This window comes from Thunnus thynnus, chromosome 21 (genome assembly GCF_963924715.1).
Source record: "Thunnus thynnus chromosome 21, fThuThy2.1, whole genome shotgun sequence".
NCBI lineage: Eukaryota > Metazoa > Chordata > Actinopteri > Scombriformes > Scombridae > Thunnus > Thunnus thynnus.
Window position 1 is genome coordinate 14,351,399 of NC_089537.1, and position 20,369 is coordinate 14,371,767.

Genomic DNA, 20,369 nt, shown 5'->3' on the forward strand with positions numbered 1-20,369 from the left:
AGAAGAGCATCAGAAACCCATGATGTGTCAAAATTAGTTTTGTCTCATTGAGTGACAGGCTAGATAATTATATCTATGTAGTATGTATGACTTTATTTTATTATTTATGACAATTCTTTACCGGTATGTCAATAATGTTAAAATACACCAACAAAATAATATACTCATGTTAATGAAGATCCCTATCATAATACGGCAGCCCGTATCATTTGGTGATAGTTTGAACACTGACTCACACAGCACACACATCTGTCATGTGCGATTCTTGGCTGGACATAATGTCTGACAAATTGTTAAATCATTAAATTCACCAGGAATCTTATTACAAGCTATTGGTTGATATCATTAAGGTAAAGGACATCTCCATGGTTTTTACATAAGCCGTACAAATGTGGTCAGACAGAGACGACTTCTGAGCAGAAAAGTGTGGACATCATGAATGCTGATCTGTAATAGGATGCCCTTTTGTGGGTTTATTTACTTACTAACACAATAGTGAAGTCTTAATCATGTGGGTTTTTTGATAGATGCAAATGTAGCAGAGTGGTTTATCAAATAAACATGTCATAGAAAAACAGCAGCTGATTTTTCTGTATTTTATGAAATGTTTTGCAAAGTCACAGCAGTGGAGCACAGTAGCACAATGCACTCTGAGTCACTGATTCAACATTATTGTGATCCAGTCATTAGCGGTACACCCTGCGACACAATGATGATTCAAAGCCACCAACTTATGTAACCATTAAGACAAAGTGGTTCGCTCACAATCTATTCACAAGAAGAGAATGAGGTGTGGACAATTGTTCGTAAAATGAACTCTCTAGAAGTTTTTGTTTTACATGCTTGTTTCTACAAAACAGTGCTAGTTTATTGCCCCTACTCCACACCATGAAAGCTTCAAAATGCTTAACAGGCAGATAAGTGGATGTGACAACCATTTACTTTCACTTTCACTTTACTTTTGCTTGAGGCTACTGCACTGTAGTGAGGTCTTGCTTGTTTGAACTGTAATGACTCACCCTACAGACCCCTATGATAAAATCTTCACCACAGCTCTCACATGTATGTAGATAAACAAGGCATGAGAAGTCTTGTGCTTAAATTACATACAAGTGAATTGTGTTTATTTCTCAGTCATCCATGGGTTTGCCCACAAAAAATGGCATGTGGGAGCAAAGATGAAAGACCAAAAAAAAAAAAAAAAAGAGTATATGTGCTGGTTGTTTAAATGAGACATGAATAGTGGTTTACTTTAGATGACAGATTGATAGGTTTATGGTTTTGTAATTGAGGTTTGTTTGTGTAGATGCTAAGCTAAGCTAGCTATGCCAGGCATGGAAAGGGGATCTGCTTAATACTGATGTCTTAGCAGTAGTTTTGAAAAACGCTGGCCACTGATATCCCCTCGCTGCTTACAAGCCTTAATCCAATTTTAGAAGCACAACCAAGTCGCATTTTAGTCAGAAGGTGGAGGCTTGGTCTCGGAGAGGGGAGTTAAATATACACTCTTGCTTTCATCTTAGTGGATATACACCAGACTTAAGATGACTACATGTCCAAGCCAATCCCAACACACATAAGAAATATTATCCTTGAAATCTCAGTCGATTTATTCTTAATCAAAGCAATAAATTCACAAGATTTATGAAATCGGTAACAATTTATTTCAATCCACCCCCCTATTTAGCATTCACAAGCAAGTAAATATAAGTATGTATTTCAAGTGTGTATTTATGTAATTGTCAACAACTATAACTCCTCCCATGGCACATCCATAGCAAATGCACAGTACAACATAGCTGTAATCATATACAATGGTATATCATATACAATGGTATATGATTACACATATAAACAAATGTTACAGTACAGTGTGTTAAAAAGCATTTATTAACCATTTATACACATGTACAAATCATTCACTGTTGGTTTTAATACTTATGATTATTACATACAGTATGATTACAGCTATGTTATGATGCTTCATAGAAGGAGTTATACAGGAAGGGTTTTAGTAGTTGACATGGATACATACATTGATAGACACTAAAAATGCCCTTATATCTGCTTACAACTACTTTAGAGTGCATTATAATTTGTTGACATATTGCTTATAAATGCTAAGTAAGTGGGTTAAAATAAAATATTACCAACAGATCTATTTTCTCTATTGATCTAGGCTGGCTGACAAGGATAAGAGTATTTCTAGCTCTTGAATGTCACCTTAAGCTCAATATTTATAGCATAATATATTAATATCATAAACGGAGCATTCAGTTTCAGTGGTTACAGTATTTGTTATCACTGCATCCAAACTTTTTTTTTCTGCTAGCTAAATTACCTTTGGCAGCTGTGAAAGCTCGAGAAAAAATATGAAGCGGCTGGTAAGTTCATCAGATTACAAGTGTGAAGCTTTAAACAGGCAAAGGTCCCACACAGTCAAAATGAAACACATATCAAATACACACCAGGGTCAGGTTGACGGTGTCATTCCTGTTCAACCACACTGTCAACCACACTCCTGCTGCTGTGAATTTTGAATGATTGTAGATTCTCCACCCTTTTACAGGATCATAGCTGTCACTGGAATCTGTTAAACGGCCTCTATGGAGGTAGGATGCGCTTATAAGGTTTTGGTTTATATTTGTCCAGGACTGCTAGTGCTATCAAATCTTGTCCAGCATGCTGTGCCATATCAGAATAGTAACAGAGATATTCTATACTATTAATGACAAGTTCAGCTTCACCTAGGGGTTTTAAGTACCAGGATTATACATTCTCGAATATTCCTTTCAGAGGCAAACAGTCTGATTGGTCATTTAGAGAGTCTATGATGCTATAACTCTCTGTGCCAATAATGACACCTCATATTTTTAAACCTTTAGGAAAAAGTAAACAAATAAATCATGTGGGCACTTGTCATACACACTAAAAAACAAATAGCAATATGACAAAGTTAAGACCTAAAAAAATACAGCTCAGTGGAAAACCAGCAATTAACACTATAAAACAGCTGTCAAAACTGCAGGTTTTGCGGTGTCTGCTGGCGTCAGGGCAGAGTGCACAGCAAGTGCATGACATAGTGTTGCTGATTCCAGGCAGGTGCCGCTTCTGGTGTAACACTACACTAATCCAAGGCTGATCAGCAGTGGAAACAGTACAAAATGACCCGAGACAAACTGGGGCACCTGCCTGCACTCGCACCACTAATGTGAGACCCCGACAAAGATACTTTGATTTCATGCCTAGTCTTCTCCCCCTGGATCTCATTATGAGAAGGTCAACATGAGGCCATCATTGCAACGAGGCTACGCACAGATGAGATTATGAACTGTGGAGATACATGGAAGTAAACATGAGAGTGGAATTTAAAACATCCTTATAAGACTTATAAGTGGAAATCTTTGCATCCATCAATTCAAATCCATCTTTGAGTTTTTTTTATATATGAAAAAAAAAACAGTTGAAAGTTATGATGTGTGTTGGTGTAAGGGTATCAAAGATATCAGAGGAAAGCAAAATCTTGTTTAACAAGGCATAACATCTTTATTGTTATACACGTAACTTCATCTCCAAAGACTTTGCACAAATCAGTGGGGTAACATGAACCTTGAGATATCAAAAGTCTCCCGCAGTTACGCGTTATTTCTTAAAATACTCAAACAAGTACATCTGCCTTCCACATCCCCAAATGGTACATACAGTACAACCAATTAGAAATAAAGCATTTTTTTCTCCACTGTCAAACATTATCATATGTGCATTACATTACCAATTACAAACAAGTTATATTCATTGTCAAAATACAGGTGTGCAAATTGTTAGAAAAATACCAACTCATACCAGATTCTGGATTGTGCTCTGTAAAAATCCTTACAAATAGTATATAATAATCTGTATATAAATGTCTCCAACATGCAATGTTGCATTTCAAAAAATATCCCATAAACAGGCTGTTCTGTTAAACCCTCCAAAACTCCAGTCTTCACCATGCAGCATGTGAAGACAGATAAAACAAAAAAAAGAGGGCGTAATAAAGAAAGGATGAAGAGTAATATTTTATGTTGTTCAGTCTGATGGCAGCTGGCTGCATCACATTGTTTCTTGTTCTGCTTTTATTGTCAGTTTTGAATAGATTTCAGTAGTTAGCTTTCCAGTAGTTATATGGACGGTTTGCAAACATTTAAGCCGCTGAATCATTCTCCAAATGTAATCTGCTGCACATTTTATAACAGACAATACTGTATAGTCAAGTTGAACTTCAAAACTGAATTGCAGCAATGAAAACTTAGCCATATTAAAGCCCTTTTTATGATGACCAATGTTCATAAATACATACACCATCAGTTGTACAATGAATAAATAATTCGTAGGGATGACAGTAAAAGTCAACCATATAAATAACCACTTTTAAAATCAAAGAAACTCATGCCATACCTGCAACAAAGACTACAAACAGCTACAATGAGGCAAGTTGAAAGCATGATTCAGGTGATGACAACAGTCAGAGTATCCCCTCCCGCCCCCCACACGACAAAATTAAGACAAGGATGGCATCTCTTTCCCTCCCCCCTCCCACCCCCCTTCCTCATCTTTTTCTGAGGTAAACAGTAGTACTGTTAAAGACTTTTAAAGGCATCTCTCCTTTTCCCCTGGTGCCACATTCCCCATGGCCTCAACCTGAAAAAATTCAATACCGACTTCCACTGTCCAAAAGACTGTTTAGATCCAGTCGCATAGGCATGCAAGCACTGTCAGGCCTACAGAAGCAGCTGTGTGAACTGCGTCATTGCATCTTAGTTGTATATTGAAACAATGAAAGAAGAGACTACAATGAAGGAATTCAAGCAAAATGGTCTAGGCATGTGTTGCAATACAATGTGATAAATTTACTTCTGATTTAATAAATAACATAAGACATTTGTTACTTCACTCTCACAGAGATAGCTGGCTTTTAAAGTATGAACCTCCTTCTTAAATATAATACCAGCTGTCAAACAACGCTCTCTTTTCAATCCAGTCTATTCAAATTATGAGAGTTTGACAAAATAAATGACACATAGGATTTTTATTATGGTACAATTTGGCAAAATATACTATAAGCTTTCTTTTTGAAAAAATAAAACATATTGCACTTTCAGTAACATGAATGTGTAATGTCAAATTACAACTCAATTGTTAGAAATGAGTAATATTTCAAAAATAAAAGGGAAAACAAATTTATTTACTCATTCTGAGAAGAGAGGAAATTTTCATTTTCAACTACAAGTGTATGACTGCAGGTAACCAACATTCAGAGAACAATGAACAAAAAGAAACTACAATAAAACAAACAAAAACAAAATGTTAAAACTGTACCATGCACGGGGAGTGTTTCAAAGCAGTGTATCCTGGGTTACAATTGACGGAGCTCGAGAAAGCTGCGGTGATGTTTGGGTTAACAGAGTAAGACTGGCTAGTGACTGTGCTAGCACTGACTGCTGGCGACGGTCGTGCCCAGTTTCCTGTTGCAACAGTGGTGTGAACCCCAGAAAACGCTCCGAACACTCGAGCATGCTCCCACTGCGACTGTACCCCCCCGGCCCCCGGGCTCACATCTCCCCATCAAAACGTCAGATGGCAAAATAGAAAGGCAGCTGTTTGCTCCCATCATCTAAAAGTGCATCTCCACTCTTGTCCAGCAAAGTCCGTCAGCCCACTGCTATCTCTGCCAGAGCTGTGGGAGTGGGCTACAGAGACCAGTGCTTGGATCAGCAAACATGTGGGTTTCAATTACTTCTTTTTTTTTTACTACTTTGTATGATTGGTTGCATTTTTAAACTTTTTTTTTTTTTAAATCTCACTAGACACAACATTTCCCCTCAGCTTTTAGAGAAGCCAGAGGAATGCTAATTCACGGGGCTGGCCTCAAGAAGGCCCAATGACAGGTTGTTGGTAGTGATGCCTTCCTCCTGATTCTCTTCGGTGTCATGCTGATTCCTAAACACCTACAGCTGCCCCCGTGTCTCACTGGCGCCATTTTCTGTTTTCAAGGCCGGCGTTGCAACTGTACTGGTTGCCATGGTTTCACTGCAATATGAAACGATTTTGTTTGGATTTAATTGGCTGCGCGTCACTTTTCAGACAGAGATTGTTGCGCACACACACAGGACACACAAGAGTAAAAAGGGCAGAGTCATTTGAAGAAATACATTCATTCATGTGCTCCTTGTTCATTTTTGAGTAAAGAGTAAAAGTATCTAGGGACATGAACTTACCTGAGAAACAGCATCATCATGTCAGGAAATGGACAAATATAATTGCAAGGCCAATATTCAACAGCATTACCATAGCAACAAGGATCGAGTTAGGACCCTGCAAAAAATAACATTATGACAAAGATCAGATATCACATAACAATCAACATCAAATGTTCTTCCTATGGTTATTAAAACTATTTGAATTAAAGAAGTAAGCAGCACTGAAAAACACCTTTTCCTACCCTGACATTGACACTTACTGTATCTTCCGTGCTATCTGCAATCTCCATACTGGCTTTCTTTGTATCTGCGAGGCTCTTTGGCTTTAGGGAATCCTGCTTCCTGAGTTTCGGGTCGCTCTTGCTCTCCCGTAAGGAGGGTGGCTTAGGAGTGGGGGTACCGAACGACTTGGGCGGTTGTGGGGGCATACGTGCTAACTCCAGAACACTAGGCTCTTCCTCTGGATCTACCTCAGGGTCTGGGGGTGGAGGGGCTCTTGTAGGGGCCTTGACGTAGTAGCTGTGGTATTCAGTGTGGAGCTGGCCATTGACTGGAATTGCAGGAGGCTGAGGAGGAGTTGCAGACTGCTGAGCTTTAGCGGGTTTAGGTGGAGCCTCAATGTGCATTTGAGAACCTTTGGGCCCATCAGTGAAGGACAGCTTCTCCTCTTTACTCAGCTTCCTGCTAGACCTTTCTTCCTTGCTAGATTTATGACTTGACTTCTCTTCTTTGCTTATCTTGCGGGAAGGTTTTTCTTCTTTGCTGGTTTTGCGGCTGGTGCTGTTGGCAAGATGACCTTTCTTTTTGCTGGAGTGAGGCGAGGGGGGAGGTGAAGCTCCATGACTGGTCACAGGGGAGTGGGGAGGAGTGGTACCTTTGCGGTAAAAGTGGGGAGAATCTCTCGGGGATCTGTCCTTCTTTTCAACTGGGACCTCTTTAATCTCTACAGGCTCCTTTAATTGTTGTTTTAGGTAGTCAGGTCCTGCAGAGGTGAGAGAGGTGACACATTAACATTATAGATAATCCATAGATACACACACACACACCTGTACACCTGCCTCTCCCCAGTTTGTACCTCTCAAGTATAGTCATTACATAGATATTAGATAGATATTTCATTCCTGTTTACTTGTTTGGTTTTGTTGCAGCTTAGGAAAAGGTTTAAATGATAATGATGATGATAATTTATGTACAGGTGAGTCTTTCACAATAAAAAATAGCTATATGTGTTTTCTAAAATAAATCAACAACTACTGTATTGGATGAATTGCCATGAAATTTGGTACTGAACTTAAGTGGTCCACAGAGAATGAGGCTGTTCTGAATTTGGTCATCCCCTGACCTTTCCTCTAGCACCACCATGAAGTTGACATTTTTGTTTTTTAGCAAAACAACACAAAAATCCTCAACAGAAAAAGAAAACAAAAAAAGTTGTCTTTTGTGATTTTAAATTGTCCAGTACTTTAGTTTATGACCAAATACCTGCGAAAACAATAACATATTCCCATCAGTCTCAGCTGTACTTTGTGTTTAGTGCTAATTAGCAACTGTTAGCATGCTAATACGCTAAGATAAAATGGTGAGCATGGACAACATTATACCTGCTAAACATCAGAATGTTAGCTATGTCATTGTGAGCATGTTAGTATTATGATGTTACCATTTAACTCAAAGCACTGCTGGGCCTAACTAGAGTGTGTAAATGTATCCACTATAGCGCCCCCAATGTTATAGAAATACCGCAAAAAACAACTGTTATGTGACACTACAGCTGTCAGTATCTGTGCAAAATGGCTCAATCTCAGTTTCAGTAAACTACTGAATGTCTATCATATAGGGAGTAGTAAACGAGTGAATGAGTGAGTGATTTCGGGCACAGCCTTAGTCTTGTTCAAAAACACCAGGGATTTACCCTTCAGAAGAACCAGTTCTTAACTCTGCAACAAATGTAACATCATTAGAGCCGCAAACTGGGTCTAACACCTTCCTTGCTCACATACTGAGAGTATTATACAAAGGCCCAACAACATTTAAATACCCCATTATCTGAGGTTCAGACATAGTTCAATGATGACTCAAGAGATTACCAACTCTAGTTCTATTCTGAAATTTCAGATCCAGTCACTGTCCAAGAACCCAGATTAAGAGAACAAAGCACTCTTATCTATCTACTCCTGCCTCATCAGAGAGCTTCACTGCGAGCTAGATTTAAACCAGAGCTGCCCCTAAGCATAGTTAAACTTTCAAATCAAATATTCATGAATCAACATTATATATGCAATCATTCTGAGGCAGAGAGAGAGACAGAGAGAAATAGACTCATTAATGCAGGGTCACAAACGCCATTTCACAAAGGAAGCCTCCTCTGCAGACTCATCTTTATCATCAGTCATTCTCTTTTATCAGCATGTTGTTTTCCTGGAAAGGCCCTTGTCACATTAATTCTCATCTAATCCAACCAACACGGCTGTATAGATAAAGAGACTCGACCCTAAGGTGCAATGATGCCTCTTTTTTTCCATTTTGTGCTTTGATCCGCACAACAATTTGTGATACTGCAATCTACTTCCTTTCTCTCCACCAGGAGTTTATGGACTGAGGTCCTGGGTTAGTGGTAGCAGTACAATGGCACTACTCTTTACCGCATCGAGACTGAGTGCGCACTCCTCTTTTGATTATATATGTGTTTTGGATTTTCATTACGGACATTATGTCCTTAAATGTGTGGACAATAAAACCTGAATCTGAATGTAAATGCCTTTTTGCACGTGGGAAAATTCACACTTTATCGGTCTCTTTTGTTCCATACTGAATTAATATTTATTAGAGACATCAGGCTCTTTGTTTGCCTGTTTTTTTCTCTGTTTCGCCTAAATTAGACTGTGTCAGGGTGACTAAGACAGGGACAATGCTGCTTTGTTTGAAGAACATCAGATGGTATGAGCAGAAAAGGATCCTCCGCATCCCATATAGCCAATTTGATATAGCCAATACCAATTTGAAATGGAAAAAAAGAGATCTAGAAATAAGAGGTTTAATATATTATAGGTATATAGGAGGAATAATTATGAAGGCAGCTTACTGAGCTTTAACCCTGAACTGTTTTGGTTGTTTTTGTTCAACCCTACCAGATCACTTGCTCATACTAAGACATTAAACCATAATTTATACTCAGAGAGTGTAAGGTGATCTGTTTCTAATGTGTTTCTTGATGGTGCATTCAGTATTGAGTCGTTAGGATGGAACAATTATGCTAACATCAAATCCAGAAGGAATCCCATATCAGCATAAATGGCCTTATTGTGGAATCTTTTAGGTCTCAGTACTCATAAGCCCAAAGTATTTTTCAGCTGCATGGCATTCCTAATTTGTTTCATAACTGCCACAACCAATAAGACCCACTACAAAGAGCCGGGGCACATTTGAACATCTGTGGGGCTTAATATATCTGCCGAGCTTAATTTCACACCATAACTCAATAAGAGTTAGGGCTTCGTGGGCGGGCCTGAGCAGTTTCTCGCTGTGTGGGGACAGATTCCTCTGAAGGGGGTTCCAGGCATTTTTTGAGTGGTTCTCGGCACTAAAATGACCCCAGCCTCACGCTTACTAGAAGTGCAGCACCTGCAGTCAGTAAAAACGACTTCCACTACACTTCTATAGCCATTTTAAATTTCACAAACCCCCAGAATTCATGAAGTCAATTAAGTCTTTGAGCATTTCAGCATGTTCTGCCATATTAGTTGATTTATCATGTGGTTAATTTGTGGATATTTTAGCATGTGTTGATCCTCTCTTGTGACGAGTGAGTGAAGATTTATTAGAAGTGCTCCACCAAGGAATCCTGCCAGGCCAGCAGAAACATGGGACTCAATTACCCAAATGGCTGTGGTGTTTCTTTCATCTGCAGATTGATCAACTGGACTGAGTCTGCAGCCTTCCAAAGAGGGTCATTAAAATAGGCCATGATATTACTCATGACCAATAAAAAAAAGTCAACAAAACTCAACCCCCCAACTGTAATACGTACAGTGTATTTTCTTTCTAACTTCATCATTGTCTCTTTGACGTTATTAGAATACAAGCTTTTGTTTAAGCTGTGGTTGCCAGTTCTGTTCATGTTAATCCACGGCACATTTTCTGCTCCAGTGCACTCTTGGCAAAACACACGCGCTGACACACACGCACACAATCGTTTACTCGCACAAAACACAACGGATCGGCTGCGTAAGACCCAGCCTAACCCCTGCTGACCTTAATATGAGATGAACAGCAGTAATGAGAGGAAGCCTCAGTGAGGCCTGGGTATGTGTATGTGCATGCATGGATTTATGTAGGCGTGTATAGGGGCGGAAAGGAGTACAGTACTGCATGTGTGGTTATGATTGGTTCAGCAGAAGATTCATAGGGGACAGTAGTTTATAATCTAGTGTTATAAACCAGAGAGTTGAAAGGGCATCCACCATTTCTGGCTGACAAGCAAAGACTCAAGGCTGTTGCTGCAATATGAATTATGATAAGTCTTGCCTGCTTTTACATCCTTGTCAGATGCACAGAGCTGTCAACAAAGACGGAAATAAATATTTCCTAAGGCAACCTGTTTGCTTAAGTGGTTCATTGTGTGTATATGTCAAATATAATAACACGTCTTTCAACTGGTAGTGAAAGGCATTTTCCTTGTTTGTTTTCTTTGTTGTTGATGCATTTGGTTAGCTTTTGTTACTGAAATTACATTTTAACATTCTAATATTGATATACTGTATTATATATGTATTAGTCTGTTCTGTGGGCTGTGGTCTCAGCATGTTCTCTTCACTGTTATATTTAAGATTCATGACTCAATTTGTAGCTTTTTAGATTTTCTCTTTCTTCCTCCTACGCAACACTGGCAGATGGGCAGGGGGAGCTGTCATTGTGAGGCCAGATTACATCCACTACTGTTACATACATACACACACACACACACACACACACACACACACACACACACACACACACACACACACACACACACATATATTCATGCATGCACACATATACATTTGCTCCCACATGCAAATAAACAATTCTTCTTTGTCTGAGCTTCCTGGTTTTTGCTGTGCTTTGTTTGTAAGTGGCCACATGCAAAGGAGAACCTGGAAGAGCTCATGTTTATATGCACTGACATGTGATTGATGGAGAAGAGTGGACTTGAGTTACTTCTATCTTGAATATCAGTGACATATCATCACAATTATATAATGCTCTATCTACCTTTACTTACTCTTAAAAACATAAAAAATTACTGCTATTTCCATGATAAGAAATGTTTTTGAAAATTCACCAAAGTTGTTTGAAAAAGGACTTTATATAGTTTATATGGTGTATCTTTGAAAGTCATAAGAAGTTGCAGAATAACTATAAACTTCAGTGGAACTACTGTCCTGAAACTTTCTCCAACTGCTGCTATGAATATAAAGCAGCACCTGCTCATGTCTAGTTTTTGGTCCTGACAGATCCAGGCTTTTATGGTTCCACCTGGTCTGAGTGTACCTTGACTGGGTCAAACAGGGCGGAGCGGGATCCCTGCTGGGCCCCCCAACCCCCATCAGTGACCATCTGAAGGAAGGGACAGCTGCTCTGCGTCAGCCCCGGAGTGGGGTGAGTGCGGGGCCGAGGTCCTCTCAGTGGATAAGGATTTCAGCTATGTCTCCATTAGACCCCAGTGAGCACACATCGGCGACAAATATAGCCCAATTAACGTCATGCCACGGGCCACGCCCAGCTAACCCTCGCTGCTCCCCTCCAGGGTGCTGTGTGTGAACCAATCATAAAGGTCAGGGTCCTGTTCCCTGTGACCCTCTCTTCCCTTTTGAAGTGCACACTCCCAATCTGGGTGATAATCTGCTATGAGTCTGAAATGCCAATTACAAACAACAAGGGGTTTAGACCCCTAGTTGTTACCCTAGAGGACGTATTAGAAGCTGAGAGATAAGGGTAAGTGAGAATATTTCCACTGTAAAGGTAGACATTGAGGAAGCAAAGCAGATTAGTTTGGGAAAGTCAAACAAGTTCCTTTTAATGCAGCAGACATTGCCTCATTTTTAAAAGCGTTGTCCTACTGTAACATTAGGAAGGAAAATGTCATCATGAAAGGAAATATAAATTCTACACTGACTTAGTACATTTGTCAACAGGACATAGCTTATTTTTTCTTTAAGGTTAACTCCAGTGTTGTTCATTTTGCCAGGAAGCTGTGAATGGGGGAGCTCGTTTACACTCAAACACGATATAACCTGCCAAAGGACAAACCGCGAACCAACAACAAACAAACCAGGCCATTCTTGATTCCTGAAACTACTCTGCTCTTGGAGAATGTGACTTATATAATACAAGACTAAGACTTTCATAAACGAATAATAAAACTAATATATGGAAAAAATGAGGTTTGGCTTTTTGCAGGTGCCTGTCTGGCTTTTGGCTGGACTTACCACACATGCTTACGTAACTGAATGTTTAAACGCTGCAGCTCAGATGTCGCTCTGCACTGCACATTATTATGACATCAGCCACTCTCTCATTCATGATCTGACTTATAAGGCAAGGACACTCTCAGCACAGACTTGTGAACCCGGAGATCATCCGGCCTGCCAAGCATGACCACCGGTTTCCACAACACAAACAAGCCGAAGGATGGCTCTGGCCCGAGTGGACCGTTTCTGTGGCTTAGTGAAGGGACATACTTGAATAGGTCCCATTGTCAATCTATTTGTCACCCACTATTTTGTGGTAGCTTCTGGCAAAGGCCCAAGGTCGGCTTGCTCATAGGCATAAAAATATTACACACAGTGGATGAGGCCAGCCTCGCTCTTATATGTTGTAAATAAAAATAAACACATGTACATGGCTTTAATGCTTTTCAATATTCAAGCATTTTAATAGAATATTATTATATATATATTAATAGAACCTGTGCATCCAAATGAGTTTGCTTTCTTACAAAATCTGCAATCTTATTTCTTCAAATGTTACATGTAAAAAGTAAGTAATCAAAGATGAAACAATGGTCTAAACCCATTCATCTAAAAAAAATACCAGAACTAACCCAGAATGGAAAAATAAGGCAATGCATAATTAAAAAATACTTTTAATAGATCCTTGTCTGATGTTGCCCTCTCTGTGGCCTTGCGTTCCACCTCTGACTCCACCTGAAGTACAAGCTCTTTGACAAAAAAGGATCTCTACCCCTCACTATTATTATATGTCCGGCGTTGCCTTGTAAAACTCAGCTTACCTTGTAAATGAACTAAACAGAGTTGAGTCGACACCCAACGCTGTGTGCTACTGTATAGTATGGCAGTATGCCTGTTAAACCACCTGGCAGAGGAAAGATGAGAACAGCTTGGTATTAACAGCAGGAGCCCTTTTCGTTTTCTTGACCAGCAGTCATATACCTGTAAGCCATCTCTACCCTCCACTAAAGCACTAGTGTGATATTATCTGACAGGACACCATTAAAAGAACAGAAAACATTCTGCTTTTCGCACTTTTTTTTTGGCAGAGTTTATGGCTGCAAATTTTAGCACGTATTTCCGAGCTGTTACAACAGGCCTTTGAGAGCAAAGACAAGGCTTCCATCCAGAATACAGTACCCTGCTTCTAGCAGGCTCTGCTTTGTCTAAGCACTCACACAGTCCTCCATTGTGGTGTTAGAAATCATCCTCAATACCTCTAGTCTTCGATTACAGTCCTGGAACACCGAACCCTACACTTTTGTGCGCCCAGAACAAGCTCATTACTGACTCAGACACAGCCTGTGTAAACAGCTCTAAAACTGTGCAAACACTATTATTCATACAAAGTACCCAACCTCTCACCAGTTACCCAATTCCCAAAGACACAGGAGGAATGGACAAATTTGTTTCTTGAGTATGGTGCTGAGGGGGGCTGGAATAGCTTGGCCGGGTGAACCACTCATGTGTTAAAGCCCCCTGTCAGGCCCCTGCAAAAGTCTTAGAAAGGACTGCAACTTCATCATTAAGTAAGTCTTGTCTGAAATTTCTGAAAACCTTGTCTAAAAGCATGCTTACATGCATAGCTAGGAGCACATTCATGTAAATTTTGCCACTTGAAATAGTCCAAGTATTGTATTTCAGGTGGAATGAACACATCTGACCTCCTCAACCGTTCAGTGCACTTGTAGTCTTTCTCTTTCTCATTCAGACAGTAGGAATGGATCTAGAGAGACTCGCATAGAGGGACACCAATCCCTGCTAAGGCTGTGTGATACCCACACTTCGCCACTAGGGCCATGCTTTACACATGTGTTGTGTATGGAAGTTTGCTCTTAAGAGTTACCTGGTTGGTAGAAGTTGGGGGAGAGCTCCCTGGCAACCGCCCTGGCAATTTCAGAGTCGTGCACAGCAGAGATGGCAGCTTGGTCTGCAGCCTCACTTTTTGTCCTGGCATGAGCCGTTCTGGAGAAACGAAGAGAAACATTAGTTTTGCACTGTAACTCAGATGTAAAGACATACAGTAAAGCATACAGCTGAAGGGTGGTTGATGCCTGTTGCTCCACACGTGTACAGTAGTGTAACTACATAGAAACGCAAACACACATTTTACATTTTCATATTATAAATCAAAATCATTGGTCTGTGTCCATAACACTCCTCCTCACCATCAGGACTGACCCAACAGCTTCCCTATACTATCTTTTTCTCTATCTTGCATCTTGCTCCTCCTCGATGCCCATCCATCCCTCTGCTTCTTTCCTCATCTTTGAGCTGTATCACTCGGCTTGTCCCTCTTGGGGATAACATAACACCTCCCCTTGTGCTTCTATATCTCAAATCCAAATCCTGATTCTCCAAATGGAACTCAGCCACATCCAAGCAAGACCTTAATCCAGTCTGGAGCACTGCGCTGCCGCTGGACCACATGGGAGTGCTGCCCAAAGCGTCCCCCACTCACACACACACACACAAGTACATATGATATGATACATACTATATCATTTTCACAAAATTTCAAGCCTGTCTAAACCAAAATGTATGCATTCATGGTAGGTCTCACTTTTTAATTCTCCTCTATGAATGACCATCTACAGAGAGAATCAAAAAAAAAAAAGAAGAGAAAAAAATGCAGCCAAACAGCAGCAAAGTCTAAAGCTAAAACCATCACCTATTCCAGAGCATGCAAACATGAAGCATGCATCCACCTCTACTGTAGTGATGCTCAAAAACCAAAAGGCAGAAGAGTAATACGTTTCGGGATCAATGTGAGCTTAGCATTAGCACTCAGAGGTATTATGGGAGCGTACCATGGTGAGACAGACAGAGGCTGGGGGGTGACCTGCTTAACAAATCCCTTGAAAACTCGACTGAGAGAGTACACAAGAACAACACACGAATACTCAGAGCCATGACTGATGGAGAACATATATGTATGCTCTCGGTAGAGAGGTCGTATCCCTCTGCTACCACTAGATTCCCTATAAAAAAAAAAGACCTAATTATGCAACAACATGCAATGCATCAGTTAAAGCCGATGGATTAGTGACTTACTATATGAACAGATACTGTATGAGTGGAACCCTCACAGTAAATGCTCACACAATACATGACAGTGCAATATGGAATGCGAGGATGCAGATGGACTGTCCAAGTATCACTGTAAGTATTGACAGCTGTGCCTGCTGCCCTGCTTAACCCTACTCATCCATCTTCCTCTCCCTCTTTCTTTCACCATTCCGTCTCTCTTTCAATCAATGCTCCTGCTTTTTTCGATCCTCCTTCATTCGTCTATTGATGCTGCATCCTGTCAACCCCCCGCATCCCTCCCTCCCTCCCTCTTCCCTCCCTCCCTGTCTTTCTGTCAGAGTGACCCCAACGGACAGATGTCTCTATTTCAGACTTCTTTTCTGTCCTTGGACTCTGGGCTGTCCTGTTTTTGACGGGCTAGGACAGTGAGATATTAAAATGCATGAGGAGCCATATGCTGGTGGGAGAGACGGTCCGTTTCCTCTCCAGAAATAAGTCCACGCAGCACCCAGAGACAAAGGACACAGTCAGGGCTGTGTTTACGGACAGCACAGCCTCTGGAAACTATCCGCTGCAGCTGCAGATCGAAATATAAGAATTTCACAGCATCTCAGTCACACACAGTAGTATAACACGCAGTGATTTGCCTCTTGCTTCGAGTACAAACATGTAGGAATTGCACTGGTGTGGCTAAAAGCAGGTATCCTGTAGCTTCATGGTCTTACTCAAGAGCACTTCACTGTTAAAAACTGACATTAAAGCATTCCGGTTACATCACACCACTGTCATGTATACTGTAGACATTCACTTGCCACAGATGCAACCGCAAGGACATGCACGCGTCTATTTCTGAAATGTGTGAAATGTGCAGCCAAGTGAAAGGAGGCATGAATGTGTCATGGATGTATACAGCACGCCCATGACATATCCTAAGGATCTTAACAGTTCCCTTTAGGTAGAGTGGGCATAAAGTCACGGGCAGACACAGGAAGCGATGTAGACTGTTCCCAGACAGGATGTCTGGTAGTGGGAGGTGACAGGCAGAGAATGATGGGAGTAGAGGTGTGATAGAGCAGTGGGACAAGAGGAGAGTGAAACGGAAGGCGAGAAAACATGGGCATGTGGAGCAGAGAGATGAAAAGGTGTTGGTTAGGATCTTATAGACATTTTTAATCTAATTAATGAACAACACCAACACCTTTCACAGTGCATGGACTGTTACACCTGCTCTCATTTATTTTTTTGTCCACCTGGGGGCAGTGAAACAAGCTGTAAACACAACACTGACATACTACCTCCTTTGATATGGTGAACACAGACACAGACCAACATTAGCATTCATTTGGAATCAGACAGAGTGTGTGTACACCTGATGAATGCAAGTCCAATATTCACTCTCCCTTAAATTCTGTCTTTGTTTTCACCAACTCCTCAGGGAAATATCTGGATCTTTAGCTGCTAAATGTTCCACTCTGTTCACCAGCTAGTTGCCAACTTTGTCTGTCTGCTGTTTGGTGCAGGACAGGTAGGGTACTGGAGGATTATCAGAGATACTGACGTGGCTGATAAGGACAATGAGACAGAACCAAAACAGTTAAGTTGGGCCCATAAAACCAAAACAATTAGTTGAAAAATGATAAAATGCTTCATAGAGCTATAAGAGAAAAAGCAGTTTTATAGGTTTGTCACAATGAGCTGTTTGATTAATTGTCAATATAAAAATATTGGTTACAGCAGCTTTAAGTGTGATTGACCCCAGAATTTATCTTCCAAACACATTTTTTTTAGGACAAAAGCATTGTCTTTTTGAGCACAGATTCAAGGCAAAATGTCTGGGTAAACAACAGCATGCGTGCTCACAATTGACCTTTGGAAAAGTTTTAAGTTCTATAACTTGTCAGACAGTCTGCAGCCGCCCTACTTGAGGCCAATCTGCTTCTGAATATAAAGCAACACCTGTTCACGTCTAGTTTTGGGCTCTGCAGGCGCCACTGACTGCTTGTGCGCCGGGGTCGGGTCCAAGCAAATCAAGGTATTTGAATCCAACGTGCACCCAGGCATACACCATAAACAGTCATACTGCACACCTGCTGGCACAAATGCAAATATCACACAAACACATACACAGCAGTTTGTAGAAATTTGGACAAAGAGTATATGGAAGCAAAACTCTGAAGCAGCTCCTTTCAGACTGAAACACCATTTGAGAGATTTTATTGATGAAGGTCTGGCAAGAGCAATGGCTGTTTTATTACTGTGACAAATGAATTGTGTGAAAAGTGTTGAGTCAGTGTTGGCAGCTGCTGTGGTGGATGCTCTTTCTCTCTGTGTAATGTGTGTCTGTGAGCAAGTGTGTGTGTTTGAGATACAGAGAGGATGAGGGTGATAAAAAAAAAAACCACAGAGAAAAGGAAAAGATATAGAAATGAAAAAAAAAATAGAGAAAGACAGTATCAGGGGAGTAAGAGAGTGAGACAGGGAGAGCGTGAGACAACACGACAGATATACAGATTGCCCCTCTAAAGACTTCTGGGAATTTAGAACTGCTGAGGTATGCATCTCAGCTTCTCTAATTTTACTGTAGGGTTAAGTTTCAGACCCGAGCTCCCATGCGGCACGGTACATCCTCCTTTAAGGTTTTACATACCTCAGTCTCCCACAGAATATGGTATGTGTGTATCTCTTATGCTTGTTCCTGTGGCCCCTGTATGTGTGAATGTATGCGTGATTGTGTGCACGTTCCCCTGAGTGAAGCTTCAGTCCATCACTCCCCAGGCTATGGCCTATTTGAGGAATCTATCTCACATATGCTGACACAGTTCTACCCCATCCCCTCTCGGCCCCCTCCACCCTCCTTTTGCTTCTTTCTCTTTTCCTCATCTTCCTTCTCTCCATCACAGTCCCCCTCCCCACCCCGTTCCAAGCATGGTAACTGGAATGCTGACTGGTACAGTATATAATAAGATAGAGGATGAGTCTTGACCTTGCCCGTGGTAAACATCAGCACTCAAAAGTCTATCTTTAAACTCCATCACTCTCTTTCATCGCCAATGACTAAGAGAAAGCTACTACTATACAGCATGGGTCACATTTCAGGAGCCCTTTGGGAAGGGTAAACTCCTGCTTGGAGTTTACAAATGTGCTTATGAAAGGATATTGTACATCAAAAGAAAATATCTTGCCCAAACAGTCCCTAGGTCCAAAGCGGCGGCACATAACATAACAGAAAGTCTGAACAAATTAGCACTTTGCTTGCCCTGCACATATCTCTTACATCCGTGCAGTCCTGCTATTGAATTCCCGGCTGGTGCTAATTCAGGATTACTAAAGCATGACTAAGACCATTAGTGGTTAGCTAAAACCGACTGAAATTATTCAGGAATTATTCCTGGGCTGAGGTCTGGGCTCACATTACCAGGGGCTGCAGCGGTGGGGACAATGGCTACAGTAAATGAGGCTTTAAATGGGAGACGGAGTGGCTGTTATTATGAGATAAGCCAACTTTATCCTGAAGAGAGAGCTGTGGTGCTGTATAATGAGAATATTTGGGTGTGATCATGTCTACCAGATACCATGTACTGTACTTGAAGCATTTTAGATGTCAGGGCATCCTAATAGCTTGGCAGGCCGGGGCTTTGTGCTCATTTTCTCTCTTTCTCCTTTCTTTTCCGTTATTATTTTCAGTAGAAGTAGAGATATACTGTACATGCTCAAAACACAGCATTACTTTCTAAGATCAGCTAATCTAATATGCTCTCTGAATGCAGAAACTGAATGTTCTTTTCCTCATATTTCTCCTAAACATGCAAGATTTGGATGTATAAAAAAACTCAGCATAGCATAGTATGCAAATAAGAATACACAGGACACCGCAGGACAAGCAGCAGCATAAAATCACAATTCAATTCAATACAATACAATTCAAGTACAGGCCCTTGAATAAATGGAACATGGTGTGACAATATTAAAAAAACACTTGCAACAGTGAAAACATAAGGCAGGGAGCAGGGAGGTTGGACAATAAGGAGGGAAAAAAACACGACTATGTCTCATAATGAATAGAGCTGTCAGATAGAAGAAAAGAATACAATAGAAAGGATGGAGACAAACTGGTCATTAAGCCTATCTGTACAGAATCCTTGGGGAAAAACAAGCAGCTAACTAAATGTATGGCACTACGTATGGGAAATATATTTATATGCTTTCTTGCCAAGGGTAGGATGAGATGATTGATCAATCTTTGAGTCTCTTGGCAAGAATGTTCAATTATTTCTTTAAGAAATGCAGCGAACATAGTTATCAGGGTTATGTTATGTCCCTGAACAATCATAAAATTCTGTGCCCTCAAATAATGCATTTATCATGTTTAGGGCGGTAGAGACAGATTGAAAATCAGTTTCTACACACAGACTTCATTTCTGGGAAGAAGAATGAGTAGAATCACTTTTGATTAAACATGAAAAAAAAAAAAAAAAATCCCCAAACGCTACTGACATTTTGGGCTGTGGATTAGAAACAGACCTAATCTCTCACTGGTGTTCTCTACTCTAGGAGCTCTGTGCTGAACCTTCCACTGAGACCTCACTTGGCCTTCATCCAAAAACACATGGTT

General features: G+C 40.7%; 1 protein-coding gene across 1 annotated transcript in view; it reads right to left on the minus strand.

Annotated features, from left to right (window-relative positions):
* Positions 1 to 3,521: 3,521 nt before the first annotated feature.
* The window catches only part of LOC137173760 (junctophilin-1-like), a 31,872-nt gene continuing 15,024 nt past the window's right edge, over positions 3,522 to 20,369 (minus strand). The window contains exons 4-7 of the mRNA XM_067578830.1: positions 14,574 to 14,692; positions 6,500 to 7,221; positions 6,258 to 6,354; positions 3,522 to 6,069 (exon numbers count right to left, since the gene is read on the minus strand). Coding sequence (XP_067434931.1) covers positions 6,274 to 6,354; positions 6,500 to 7,221; positions 14,574 to 14,692 — 922 coding nt within the window. The 3' untranslated portion in view covers positions 3,522 to 6,069; positions 6,258 to 6,273. The remainder of the gene's footprint in view (positions 6,070 to 6,257; positions 6,355 to 6,499; positions 7,222 to 14,573; positions 14,693 to 20,369) is intronic.